Consider the following 14,309-nt stretch of genomic DNA (forward strand, 5'->3'; position numbering starts at 1 on the left):
CAACCTCCTCATCCAAGTCATTTATAAAAACTACAAAGAGCAGAGGCCCAAGAACAGAATCCTGCGGGACCCCACTCAACACTGAACTCCAGGCAGAATACTTTCCATCTGAAATCACTCTCTGCCTTCTGTCAGCCAACCAATTCTGAATCCAGATAGCCAAATCTCCCTCTATCCCATACTTCCTGACTTTATGAATGAGCCTACCATGGGGAACCCTATCAAATGCCTTGTTGAAGTTCATACACACCACATCCACTGCTCGACCTTCGTTGACCTGTCCCATCACCTCTTCAAAGAACTCAATAAGATTAGTGAGGCATGACCTGCCCCTCACAAAGCTATGCTGACTGCCTTTAATCAAGTTATGTTTTGCCAAATAGTCATAAATCCTAACCCTTAATTCTTTCCAAAACTTTGCTGACCACAGACATAAGACTGACTGGTCTGTAATTGCCAGGGATTTCACTATGACCCCTCTTGAAAAGAGGAACAACATTCTCCTCCCTCCAATCCTCCGGTACGACTCCCGTGGAGAGTGAAGAAGCAAAGATCTTGGCTTCCCTTCTCGCTTTCCGGACCAACCTAGGATAAATCTGGCCTGGTCCTGGGGACTTATCAATCTTAATGTTTTCCAAAATTTCCAACACATCAACTTCATCAATTTTGATCCGGTCAAGACTGTATCCCAGCTCCTCGAAGTCTTCTTCATTAACAACAAGGTCCGTTTCCTTAGTGAAAACCAAAGCAAAAAATTCCTTTAGGCCTTCCCCTATCTGCTCAGACTGCAAGTTCCCTCCGCTACCCCTGACCGGCCCTACCTTCTCCCTGATCATTCTCTTATTCCTCACGTATGAGTAAAATGCTTTTTGGTTCTCCCTAATCCTTCCTGCCAAGCCTTTTTTGTGCCCCCTCCTGGCTCTCCTCAGTTCATTTCTGAGTTCCTTTCTAGCAAGCCTGTAATCCTCTAAAGCTGGGCTAGATCCTTGCTTCCTCCACCTCATGTAAGCTGCCTTCTTCCTTTTGACGAGAAGCTCCTCTGTTCTTGTCATCCAAGGCTCCTTAATCTTACCCCTTCTTACCAGTCTCAGAGGAACAAATTTGTGCATCACTCACAACAACTGCTCCTTAAATAGTCTCCACATGTCTGCTGTGCCCTGTGGAACAATTGCTCCCAGTCTGTACTTCCCAACTCCTGTCTGATAGCGTCATAATTTGCTTTTCCCCAAATAAATGTCTTCCTTTGGTAACTGCTCCTTTCACTCTCCAAGGTCAAGGCTAAACGTGAGGTAGTTGTGATCACTTTCACCAAAGTGCTCTCCCACCGCGCGATCTGACACCTGTCCTGGCTCGTTGCCGAGCACCAAATCCAAAATGGTCTCTCCCCTTTTTGGTCTGTCTACCCTCTCTAAAGCTTCCACATCCTTCCTATAATATGGTGACCAGAACTGAACACAATATTCCAAATGTGGTCTCACCAGAGAGCTAAAGAGCTGCAGCAAAACCTCATGGCTCTTAAACTCAATCCCCTTGCTAATGAAAGCCAACACACCATATGCCTTCTTAACAACCCTAACAACTTGGGTGGCAACTTTGAGGGATCTACAAACGTGGACCCCAAGATCCCTCTGTTCTTCTACACTGCTAAGAATTCTGCCTTTAATCCTGTATTCTGCCTTCAAATTCGACCTTCCAAAGTGAATGACTTTACACTTTTCCAGGCTGAACTCCATCTGCCAATTATCAATCCAGCTCTGCATCATGAGCCTCATTTCTGATAAAGGGAATTATGCCCATAACAAACTCTCCTGCTCCTTGGATGCTGCCTTACCAGCTGTGACTTTTCAGCACCAAACTTTTCTACTTAGTTCTGTATCCTGTCAATGTCCAGTTGCAACATACCACAGCCGTCCACACTATCCACAACTCCACCACCTTCACGTCACTGACAAACTTACTAACACACCCTTCCACTTCCTCATCCAAGTCATTTATAAAAATCACAAAGAGCAGAGGTCCCAGAACTGATCCCTGCGGATCACCACTGGTCACCAAGCTCCAGGCTAAATATTTTCTATTTATCACACCCTCTATCTTCTATAGGTTAGCCAATTCTATTATCCAGACAGACAGGTTCCCTGTATCCCATGCCTCCTTACTTTCTGAATGAGCTGACAATGGGGAACTTTATCAAATGCCCTGCTAATATCCATGTACACCACATCCACTGGTCTACCTTCTTCAATGTGTTCAAAGAATTCAATAGGGTTTGAGAGTCATTACCTGCCCCTCACAAAGCTGTGCTGACTATCTCTAATCAAACTATGATTTTCCAAGTAATCGTAAGTCCTGTCTCTCAGAATCCTCTCCAATAATTTGCCCACCACTGACGTTAAGACTGACAGGTCTGTAATTCCTAGAATTATCCTATCCCTTTCTTGAACAAGGGAACAACATTTGCCACCCTCCAATCATCTGGTACTACTCCAGTAGGCAATGAGGACGCAAAGATCTTTGCCAAAGATGCAGCAATCTCTTCTCTCATTTCCTGTAGAAATCTTGAGTATACCCCATCTGGCCTAGGGGATTGACCTCTGCTTATGTTTTTTAAAGTTTTCAGCACATCCTCCTTCCTAACATCAACCTGTTTTAGCAGATTGTTTTGTTTCACACTGTCCTCAGAAATATCAAGGTCTCTGTCAGTCGTGAATACTAAAGCAAAGTATTCATTAAGGACCTCCCCTACTTCCTCTGACTTCAGGCACAAGTCCCCTTCACTATCCCTGATCCCTTTATTATTTCAGTGGAGCTCTGCCACAGAAGATGGTAGAGACAGGATCTTTGAATATTTTTACAGTGGAATTGGATACATTTTTATTAGCTGGGGAAGTTGCGGGTGGCAAATGGGAACATGGGATTGGAAACACAAACAGATCAACTATTGAATGGCAGAGCAGAGCTCAAAGGACTAAGGGGCCCACTGTTATTTGGATGGAAATCAGGAGCTTGTAGGAACCCAAGACCCTATACCCTCCGTCTCACCATCACCCCCCAGGAATAAGAAGGATCAACACAGACAGATGATTGAACTGCACCAGACCTGGAGTTTGTTACCGCAGGTGATTCTGTTACTGACAAACGGAAAGATCACTCGGCCTCGGCTAGTGCTTCCCACACAACTGGGGTCATTCAGATGTAAGCTATCGGTGGAGAGTCCAACATCAAACAACATGCAGCGGGAGAGGGATACTGCACTGCCAGTGCCGTTACAGCTCAGAGAGTAATCTGCAATTGGAGCAACACAGATTGTGAGAGAGAGAGAGTGCCTGCAGCCAAGAGGCAGTGAATCCTGAAGCAATTCGGTCCTTCATTCCACAGCAAGGCAACTTCAGGAACAGTATACTGACCCTGGAGAAAGAATTCTTCAAAGACTGACCAAAATGACTCAGGAACTCAAAAAAAGAGTGAAGATACTAAGACAGATTATACAGACTCCGCGCAGATTCTCATGTGGAATGTTACAAGACCAAGGTAATGCAAAGCGTTTCAAATGTCAATTATTACAGCAGATACAAACTTGCTGAACTCCTCGTCTCCCTCATTCGCTGGGTTTAAGGAGATTAAGCTGTCCTCCAGTCCGTCAAGGGGACATCATTCAATAAATGTGTGACATTGTCGGGCAGTCTCGGCCAGAGTGTGGAAGAACTTTATACTTCAGTCACAGTACTGGAAATTCACTGCACAGGGACCCTCACCCGTTCTCATAGCCAGGACTGTTCCCTGCTTACAGAGGCTGTCCTTCAACAAAGCATTTCTGAGTGAGTCAACAAGATTAATCCCATAACAACCGAAAGAACTGAGGATGCTGTAAATCAGAAACAAAAAATTAAAAATCAGAAATTACTGGAAAAGCTCAGAACTGGAAGGGTCACTCGAGCTGAAACATTAACTCTGATTTCTCTCCAAAAGGTGCTGCCAGATATGCTGAGCTTTATCTGAGATTAATCCCACGACTGGAGAACTCAAGAGGGAGGGCGAGGTAACTTGCAAATTGGAAGCAAGTTGTTCCACTGGGGAACAACTTCCTCAGCAGCCAAGGGATCTCCCTCCAAAGAGGTGCAAGTTGCAAGGAGATAGTTGGAGTTTCCCTGGACCGAGAAAGGAAGATGTTCCCCGATGCTGGGAAATGGAGGGATACAGAACTAAATTCCTACACTGTTCCAATGCACTTTGGTCAAACAGTTTCTCTAATGGCATCTTCCTGTGCCCAAAATTCAAGATTCTCACTGGCTATTAGCTCAGGGAACAGCTTCCCATCTTCAAAAGATGCTTCACATCAGACCTTTTAAAGAATTCATCCCTGGAGTCTTCATTGCTGACTGCTTGATCAATATTTAACCATGCAGTGTACAGTGAACAATCAATCCCATTGCTGTGGGTCTGGAGTCATATGTAGACCAGACCAGGTAGGAGCAGCAGATTTCCTGCCCTGAAGGACATTACTGAACCAGATTAGATTCTCTACAGTTTGGAAACAGCCATTTGGCCTAACAAGTCCACACTGACCATCCCATCCAGACCCCATTTCCCCGACATTTACCCCTGACTAATGCACCTAAAGCTATGGGCAATTTAGCTTGGCCAATTCACCTAACCTACACACTTTTGGACTGTGGGAGGAAACCGGAGCAGCCGGAGGAAAACCGCGCAGACACGGGGAGAATGTGCAAACTCCACACAGACAATCATCCGAGGCTGAAATCGAACCCCAGTCCTTATTGCTGTGTGAGGCAGCAGTGCCTCCCTGTACTAGATTTTCAATTCCAGATTTTTATTGAATTAACGTTCCAGCATCTGCCTCAGTGGGATCTGAACCCATGTCCCCAGCACATTCACATGAGGTTCAGGATAACTACTTACATTAATACTACATCAGCACCTCCCTCATGCTCTGCTAATGGTAATATCACTGGGTTTGTGATCCAGAGCTCGAGGTTAATGCCATTGGATAGGGATTCACATTCCACCACAGCAGCTTAAATTCTATCACACTCCCCTGGGGTAGTGCACTGGAAATCAGATCTCATTATTCCTGAATTTATTAAAGTTATGGATTTTTAACTGAAAGATTCCTGAATTTTCCAACCTTTCAGACCTAGGTTCACAGAAAGCGTGGATCACGTTCCTGTAGTGAACCAAAAATCTATTGGTTAGAAGGGATTTAAATAACTAGGTGGTTGTTTTGGACCAGTAAAAACTCGATCCACTGTTTTCGATGCTAAAGGGCTGTTTTCAATGCTCTGGACGTTTATTACTCAATGACAAGTAAATAGAGTTTAGTTACACATAACAATTATAAGCTGTTGGCATACAAGTCTGCAAATTAAGACACTAATCACTTTATAAAATCCCCCTTAACAGGCACACACACACACACAGATAAAGGATTATGATCAGAGAGAACACTGGGAAAGCCGCTCAGCGATTGTTGTCGGGTCAATTCTTTTGCCAGTCAGAATGCTGCTTCTCAGTTGTCCTTCTCTGGAAGAATTCATCAGTTTGCGAGGGGCACAGGGTGACTGGTTTACTGATAAAAAGGTCTCTTCCTTAATGAAAAGTTGCAGCTTACAACAATGTTCAGAGCAAGTTAAACTGGTATTCTTCAGATTTAAAGTGGCTTATTGCAGAGAACTGAGAAAGTTCTGAGCTGGAGGTCAGATGACTTTTCCATATCTTGTTCACAGCCCAGGCTTTTTTTTTTTTACCTAGCTGAGAACCATTCACATAATTGTTGACACACTGGACGTCTTTGGCGTTGGTCATAGAGACAGAGCTGTACAGCATGGAAATAAACCTTTCAGTCCAACTCATCCATGCTGACCAGATATTTGAAATTAATCTAGTCCCATTTGCCAGCTTTTGGCCCATATCCCCAGAATTATCTCCGTAATGGCACTGTGGGTCAACCCACAGTAGGTGGACTGCAGCGGTTCAGAAAGACAGCTCACCAACACCTTCTGAAGTGCAACTAGGGACAGGGTAATAAATGCTGGCCCAGCCAGTCATGTCTACATCCCATGAATGAATAAACTTCCCTCTAAACCCTTTCTATTTATGTACCCACCCAGATGCCTTTTAAATGTTGTAATTGTATCAGCTTCCACCACTTCCTCTGGCAGCTCATTCCATACACACACACCACCCTCTGCGTGAAAAAATTGCCTTTTAGGTCTGTTTCATATCTTTTCCCTCTCACCCTAAACCTATGCCCTCTAGTGCTTGTCTCCCCCACCACAGGGAAAGATCTTGTCTATTTACCCTATCCATGCCCCTCATGATTTTATAAACCGCTATAAGGTTATCCCTCAGCCTCCGACGTTCCAGAGAAAACAGCCCCAACCTATTCAGACTGTACAAGAAGGGTAGTAGGGATATTCTGGGTAACTACAGACCAGTGAGCCTGACATTAGTGGTGGGAATGTTGCTGGAGAAGGTACTGAGGGATAGGATCTTTTTATATTTAGAAAAGAATGGGCTTATCAGTAATAGGCAACATGGATCTGTGCAGGGGAGATCGTGCCTTACCAACTTAATAAAGTTCTTTGAGGAAGTAACCAGGTTGATAGATAAAGGAAGGGCTGTTGATGTCATATACATGGACTTTAGTAAGGCGTTTGATAAGGTTCCCCATGGTAAACTAATAGAGAAAGTGAGGTCACATGGTATGCAGGGTGTTCTAGCTAGGTGGACAAAGAACTGGTTGACCAACAGGAGACAGAGAGGAGTAGTTGAAGGGAGTTTCTCGAAATGGAGAAAAGTGACCAATGGATCAGTATTGGGCCCACTGTTGTTTGTGATATACATAAATGATCTGGAAGAGGGCACTGTTGGTATGATCAGCAAGTTTGCAGATGATACGAAGATTGGTGGAGTAGCAGAAAGCATAAGGGACTGTCAAAGAATACAGGAGGGTATAGATAGACTGGAGAGTTGGGCTGAAAAGTGACAGAGTTCAATCCAGACATGTAAGGTGATGCATTTAGACAAGTCTAATTCTAGAGCGAATTGTACATTGAACGGAAGAGCCTTGGGAAAAGTTGATGGGCAGAGAGACCTGGGAGTGCAGGTCCATTGTACCCTGAAGGTTGCTGCACAGGGGGATAGAGTGGTCAAGAAGGCATATGGTATGCTTGCATTCATTGCCAGAGTATAAGAGCTGGCAAGTCATGTTAAAATTGTACAAGACATTGGCTCAGCCACATTTGGAATACTGTGTACAGTTCTGGTCACCACATTACCAAAAGGATGGGGACACTTTGGAGAGGGTGCAGAGAAGGTTTACAAGGATGTTACCTGGTATGGAAAGTGTTAGCTATGAAGAGACGTTGAGTAGGTTAAGTTTGTTTTCATTAAAAAAAAAGGAGATTGAGGGGGAGCTGATTAAGGCTTACAAAATCATTAAGGGTATAGACAGGATGGATAAGCTTTTTCCCAGGGTGAAGGATTTAATAACAAGAAGTCACGCTTTCAAGGCGAGAGGTGAAAAGTTTAAGGGGGATACACGTGGCAAGTACTTTACACAGAAGGTGGTGGGCGTCTGGAACGCGTAGCCAGCAGAGGTGGTAGAGGCAGGTACGGTAGATTCATTTAAGATGCGTCTGGACAGATTCATGAGTAGGTGGGGAGCAGAGGGATACAGATGCTTAGGAATTGGGAAACAGGTTTAGATAGTAGATTTGGATAGGCTCAGACTTGGAGGGCTGAAGGGCCTGTTCTTGGGCTGTAAATTTTCTTTGTTCTTCTTTGTCCATATAGTTCAAACTCTCCAACCCTGGCAACATCCTTGTCAATCTTTTCCGAACCCCTTAAATATTTCACAACATCTTTCCAATATCAAGGAGATCAAAATTGCACACAGTATTCCAGAAGTGGCCTAACCAATGTCCTGGAAAAGCATAGCAGGTCAGGCAGCATCCGAGGAGCAGGAATATCGACATTTGATGACGGGCTCCTGCCCAAAACATCTATTTTCCCGCTCCTCGGATGCTGCCCGACCTGCTGTGCTTTTCCAGCACCACTCTAATCTGGACTCTAATCTCCAGCATCTGCAGTCCTCACTTTCACCTAATCAATGTCCTGTACAGCCACAATATGATCTCCCAACTCCTATACTCAGTACACTGACCAATAAAGGCAAACGTGTGTGACTGGTCATTAAACCACAAATTAATCAGCTCAGTGCCAAAAAAAGCTCCATTTGTACACAATTCCAGTTTATCTGTAATTTACATTTCAATTGCTGATTCAACAAGCAGCTGTGTAAATTATGCTGTACAACGAGGGTCAAATTACTTACTTTCTCAGCATGTAGCAATCCCTGCAACCTCTAAATTGGAAATAGTCCCTTTACTGTTTCAATCCACAATTAGAGTCAGAGACGTACAGCATGGAAACAGACCCTTCAATCCAACTCGTCAATGCCGACCACATATCCTAAACAAATCTAGTCCCATTTGCCAGCATTTGGCCCATATCCCTCGAAAGCCTTCCTATTCATGCACCCATCCTAGTGCCTTTTACTAGATCATATCCTGATCACTTCTTCTGGCAGCTCACTCCATACAAGCACCACCCTCTGTGGAAAAAGTTGCCTCTTAAGTCCCTTTTAAATCTTTCCCCTCTCACCTTAAACCTATGCCCTCTCGTTCTGGTCTCCCCATCCCAGGGAAAAGATCTTGTCTATTTACCTTATCCCTGCCCCGAATGATTTTATAAACCTCTATAAGGTGACCCCTCAGCCTCCGACGCTCCAGGGAAAACAGTCCCAGCCTGTTCAGCCTCTCCCTGTAGCTCAGATCCTCCAACCCTGGCAACATCCTTGTAAATCTTTTCTGAACCCTTTCAAGTTTCACAACATTATTCCTACAGCAGGGAGACCAGAATTTCACACAATGTTCCAACAGTGGCCTAACCAATGTCCTGTACAGCTGCAACATGACCTCCCAACTTCTGTACTCAATACTCTGACCAATAAAGGAAAGCATACCAAACACCTTCTTCACGATCCTATCTACCTGCGAATTTCAAGGAACTATGAACCTGTACTCCAAGGTCTCCGTTCAGCAACATTCCCCAGCACCTTACCACTAAGTGTATAAGTCCTGCCCTGATTTGCCTTTCCAAAATGCAGCACCTCGCATTTATCTAAATTAAACGCCATATGTTACTCCTCAGCCCATTAGCCCATCTGATCAAGATCCTGTTGTAATCTGAGGTAACCTTCTTTGCTATCCACAACATCTCAAAGTGGGCGGCACGGTGGGTCAGTGGTTAGCACTGCTGCCTCACAGCGCCAGAGACCCAGGTTCAATTCCTGCCTCAGGTGACTGACTGTGTGGAGTTTGCACATTCTCCCAGTGTCTGCGTGGGTTTGCTCCGGTTCCCTCCCACAGTCCAAAGATGTGCAAGTTAGGTGAATTGGCCATGCTAAATTGCCCGTAGCGTTAGGTGAAGGGGTATGGGTTGGTTGTGCTTTGGCAGGTCGGTGTGGACTTGTTGGGCCGAAGGGCCTGTTTCCACGCTGTAAGTAATCTAATCTCCAATTTTAGTCTCATCTGCAAAATTACTAACTGTACCTCTTATGCTCTCATCCAAATCATTTATATGAATGATGAAAAGTAGAGGGCCCAGCACCGATCCTTGTGGCACTCCACTGGTCACAGGCCTCCAGTCTGAAAAACAACCCTCCGCCACCACCCTCTGTCTTCTACCTTTGAGCCACTTCTGTATCCAAATGGCTAGTTTCTCCCAGTATTCCATGAGATCTAACCTTGCCAACCAGTCTCCCATAGGGAACCTAGTTGAACGCCTTACTGAAGTCCATATAGATCACGTCCACCTCTCTGTGCTAATCAATCCTTTTTGTTACTTGTTCAAAAAACTCAATCAAGTTTGTGAGACATGCTTTCCAGTGCACAAAGCCACGTTGGCTATCCCTAATCATTCCTTGCCTTTCCAAATACATATAAATGTTGATTGGAATGGATGGATTGGACCGAAGGGTCTGTTTCCGCGTTGTCATCTCTATGACTCTACGACTCTATATTCTTGATCTGTTTAGCCCTAAGAATTATATATAACTCTTTCTTGAAAAGATTCAATGTTTTGACTTGAATTGCTTTTTGTAGCAGAGAATTCCACAGGCTCACCACTCTATGAAGAAAGAAAATTCTCCTCACTTCAGTCCTAAATGGCTTATCCTGTCTCCTTATGCTGTGATCATTTGATTCTGGACTCTCTGTTTTTCAGGAACATCCTCCTGGTGTTTACACTGTTTAGTACTGTTTAGAGTTCTAAACTCCCATGAATATAATACCAACTGATCATGCATCGGTTCTCAGGAATCAGTCTGGTAAAAGTATCGCTGCACTCTCTCCATCCCCAGAACATCCTTCCTCAGGTACAGAGACCTTAACTGACCACAGTACTGCAGGTGTGCTCTCACCAAGGCCATGGACAACTGCAGCAAGACATTTTTGGTCCTGTACTTAAATCCTCTCACTACGAAGGCCAACACACCATTTGCCTTCTTCATTGCCTGCTGAACCTGCCTGCATACTTTCAGAGACTGGTGTACAAGGAACTCATTGCACCTCACTCTTTCCCTAACCTATCTCCATTTGGATAATAATCTGCCATGTGCTTTTTGCTACCAAAACGGATAACCTCACAATTATTCACATTATCGTGCATCTGCCATACAGTTGCCCACTCACTGTCCAAATCACTCTGCAACATCTCTGAATCCATGTCACGGCTCACCCTCCCAACCAGCTTTGTGTGGTCTGCAAATTTTACAACTAGTTCCCTTATCTAAAATGACTGATGTATAGCATGAATATCTGGGGTCCCTGCGACACCCCATTAATCACTGCCTGTCACTGGGAAAAATATCTGTGTATTCCTTCTCTGTTTCCTGTCTGCCAACCCGTTCTCTATGCACGTCAGTACACTATCCCCAATCCCATGAGCTTTAATTTTACATGCTAATCTCTGGCAAGAGTCTGTAGCTGAAAATGTGTTGCTGGAAAAGCGCTGCAGGTCAGGCAGCATTCAGGGAACAGGAGAATCGTCGTTTCGGGCATAAGCCCTTCTTCAGGAACCCAGGCTTATGCCCGAAACGTCGATTCTCCTGCTCCCTGGATGCTGCCTGACCTGCTGCGCTTTTCCAACAACACATTTTCAGCTCTGATCTCCAGCATCTGCAGTCCTCACTCTCTCCTCAAAGAGTCTGTAGCCTCAGGCCAGGGCTGTATGCTTGGGTATCAACTAGATTCCCAGCTTGAGACTTATTTCAATGCAGCTGAATATCAACATTGGCCATTCTCTGCTGACTGGGATCGAAAAGATTGTTTCTCAGAACATTTCCAGTGAGGCTGAAGAGACTAATTATCGAAGGTGCATTTCAGAAAATAAGGAATCTGTAATTCCTGAGAAGGGTGAAGGTTTAGAAACTGAATATTGAAACAAAAGGGGATAAAGATTTGCACTAGTGAGATTATGATATATTCAGCCAGGATGCAGGAGCGACTCACCGAAGGTGTTGTCGATCCTGGAACGTGTCTGGTTAGTGCAAACACAGCCAATGTTCCCATGACGTTGACCACATCTCTCCCACTCAGTGCAACCCTGATCTGCACAAGGGTCTGGGAAGGATCCACCAACTGAAAAAGGAAACTTTCAGAGGAAATTAAACAAGTCCCCAAAACCCTGTCACCATAATAAAACAAAATCCAAGTGTTTGCAAAGAGCAGACGATGAAACGGAGGACAATGCTGAGAGATGTACACAACATACTCAAATAAAAAAGCTGTGGAGATAGGGAGGGAGTTAAAATTCAGAGTGAACGCTTTACTCTGTATCTAACCTCATGCTGTTACTGTCCTTGTCCCTGTCAGTGTTTGATGGGCGGACAGTGTAGAAGGAGCTTTACTCTGTATCTAACCCCGTGCTGTCCCTGTCCCTGTCCCTGTCCCTGGGAGTGTTTGATATGGGGACAGTGTAGAGGGAGCTTTACTCTGTATCTAACCCCGTGCTGTCCCTGTCCCTGGGAGTGTTTGATGGGGGACAGTGTAGAGGGAGCTTTACTCTGTATCTAACCCCGTGCTGTCCCTGTCCTGGGAGTGTTTGATGGGGGGGGACAGTGTAGAGAGAGAGTTATACTTTCAAATTAATAGAGTAAAGTGATCTAACCATGTGTTTTCTGATTGCCTTCTGGTGATTCATCTGTAGCTGCATTTCACAAAGAAGGAGAAAAAGAGGTGAGAGGGAATTGGGCAGGGTGGGGTGGTGGGTGAGATTGACTGAGGGAATTGAAGTATTTAAGTTAATGAATTGATTAATTATCTGACAAATTACACCGATAAAGGGGAGGGTAATTTTACCTGAACTTGTCGGCAAGATGGTGGCTGGAAGAGAATTTAAACAATGTCAGAATGAACACTTTTAGCCAGTCTGTAAGAGAACAGATAACCACCTTTACAGCAATTAGGTTAGATTATGAACACCTCTGTTTTAAAACACAAACACTGCCCTCATAAAGTCTCTTCTGGGAAATTAAGAGTGAATTTTATCCAGATCATCGAGTACCTTTAAAAACTAATTGCCTTTTGATTTATGGAATAAATGCCTAGACAGGAAAGCATCCTAACCCACTGGATGAGTTTGATACATAAGATCAGGAGAAGGCCACTCAGCAAAGAGCATGGTTGATCTAGGAGAGATTTTGAAGTGGAGTGCATCATTTCTCCCTCCAACTCTATTTTGATTTAGTCCCTACCCTCCCCTTCACTGTTTTGATCACACAGCACTGTCCCTTGATGTGAAGGGCAGTGTTTGTCACTGGCCACCCGGGTGTTTTCCTATCTTCCTGGTGGTGGAAATTGAATAAAGATTCGTGCACTTTGTGTCTTCCACTGTGTCTCACACCTGCACACACACACCATGGGTGCTGGGGATAAAATAAGCACTACCGCACTTAGGTGGTAGTGTGGGGGTTAAAAGATATAAATAGGGATTCCCCCTCTTCCGCGGAGAAAGAAAAAAAAAGCAAAAAAAAAAAAAAAATAAATAAAAGCACCCACTGTGTCTCCATTGTGTACAATTCCCCCACCCTCCCTCACACCCCCACCCCTCGCTGTGTCCCAGGTCCTGGGCTGGAGGGGGTGGGGGGGGGCACGGGGAGTGTGTGCAGAGACTGACCGGCCATTCGACTGTGTGTCTTCATGCACAGCAAGTTCCCAGTCCCCCGGCTTCCCCTGCCCCACCCCACCCCTCACTGAGAAAGGGGCTTTTTTTCCCATCACCCCACAGTTTGGACAAAACAGGAGACCCAGGGCACAGCAAGATCCCACTGTGTTAATGACATGTAGATTAAAAAAAAAAGAAAAAAGAAAAAAGAAAAGATAAAAAAGGAGAGATTTTGACTTTATTTCCTGCTCATTGCCTGACTCCCCCACTTTCCATGATCCTCCAATCCCATCACTGGAAAATCATTAAACTAAATTATTTGTTGAAGTCCTGAACTAACCATTTGAAAAGGATAAATCCTGCTACCTATTCTGTTAAGATTACACCTCCCTCCCCCGCCCCAAACATCACCTCCACCATTAATCACTGAAAACTCATGCACAAAGCTCTCAGCACTCCACCCCCACCTGTCACACTTTTACCTTGGGTGTCCTGGGCCACAGCAAACCCTGCAACAAATCAGAAACACTAAGTTCATTTTTTGCACAAACATGTTCCCGGGCAGTAACGTGAATTGAGACATCAGACCCCTAACACACAGGAAAGGTGATTCTTCCTCAGTGATGTGCGAGAGATGAAAGCATGTGGATTGTTGCAGAGTAAGTTAAATATCACAACACCAGGTTACAGTCCAACAGGCTTATTTGGAAGCACTAACTTTTGGAGCCTTCATCAGGGAGCTGGTTGGAGAGGACCATAGGATACAACACAACAGCCTGTCCTCGGATGCTGCCTGAATTGCTGTGCTCTTCCAGCACCACTGATCCAGAATCTGGTTTCCAGCATCTGCAGTCATTGTTTTTACAACATCACTGTGTCATGCAACTGATGCGATATATTACTGTTGTCCTTCATCTTTTAGAATGGGTTACAGGTTTTGATTCATTAATATGTAAATCCCAGAACTCCTTTCAAGGTAAATTCCCAGATAACTTGATATTTTATAAAATAAAGGTGACACTGCATTAAAGGTGGAAGGTTAGAGTCTGTCTGCATTCCAA

At 44.6% G+C, this 14,309-nt stretch overlaps 1 protein-coding gene across 1 annotated transcript in view; it reads right to left on the reverse strand.

Annotated features, from left to right (window-relative positions):
- The window catches only part of LOC122544235 (uromodulin-like), a 27,124-nt gene extending 13,118 nt beyond the window's left edge, over positions 1 to 14,006 (reverse strand). Inside the window, exons 1-5 of the mRNA XM_043683311.1 lie at positions 13,967 to 14,006; positions 13,731 to 13,757; positions 12,444 to 12,467; positions 11,595 to 11,723; positions 3,101 to 3,285 (exon numbers count right to left, since the gene is read on the reverse strand). Of these exons, the coding sequence (XP_043539246.1) occupies positions 3,101 to 3,285; positions 11,595 to 11,723; positions 12,444 to 12,467; positions 13,731 to 13,757; positions 13,967 to 14,006 (405 nt within the window). The remainder of the gene's footprint in view (positions 1 to 3,100; positions 3,286 to 11,594; positions 11,724 to 12,443; positions 12,468 to 13,730; positions 13,758 to 13,966) is intronic.
- Between the last annotated feature and the right edge of the window lie 303 nt (positions 14,007 to 14,309).

This window comes from Chiloscyllium plagiosum, chromosome 47 (assembly GCF_004010195.1).
Source record: "Chiloscyllium plagiosum isolate BGI_BamShark_2017 chromosome 47, ASM401019v2, whole genome shotgun sequence".
Classification (NCBI taxonomy): domain Eukaryota; kingdom Metazoa; phylum Chordata; class Chondrichthyes; order Orectolobiformes; family Hemiscylliidae; genus Chiloscyllium; species Chiloscyllium plagiosum.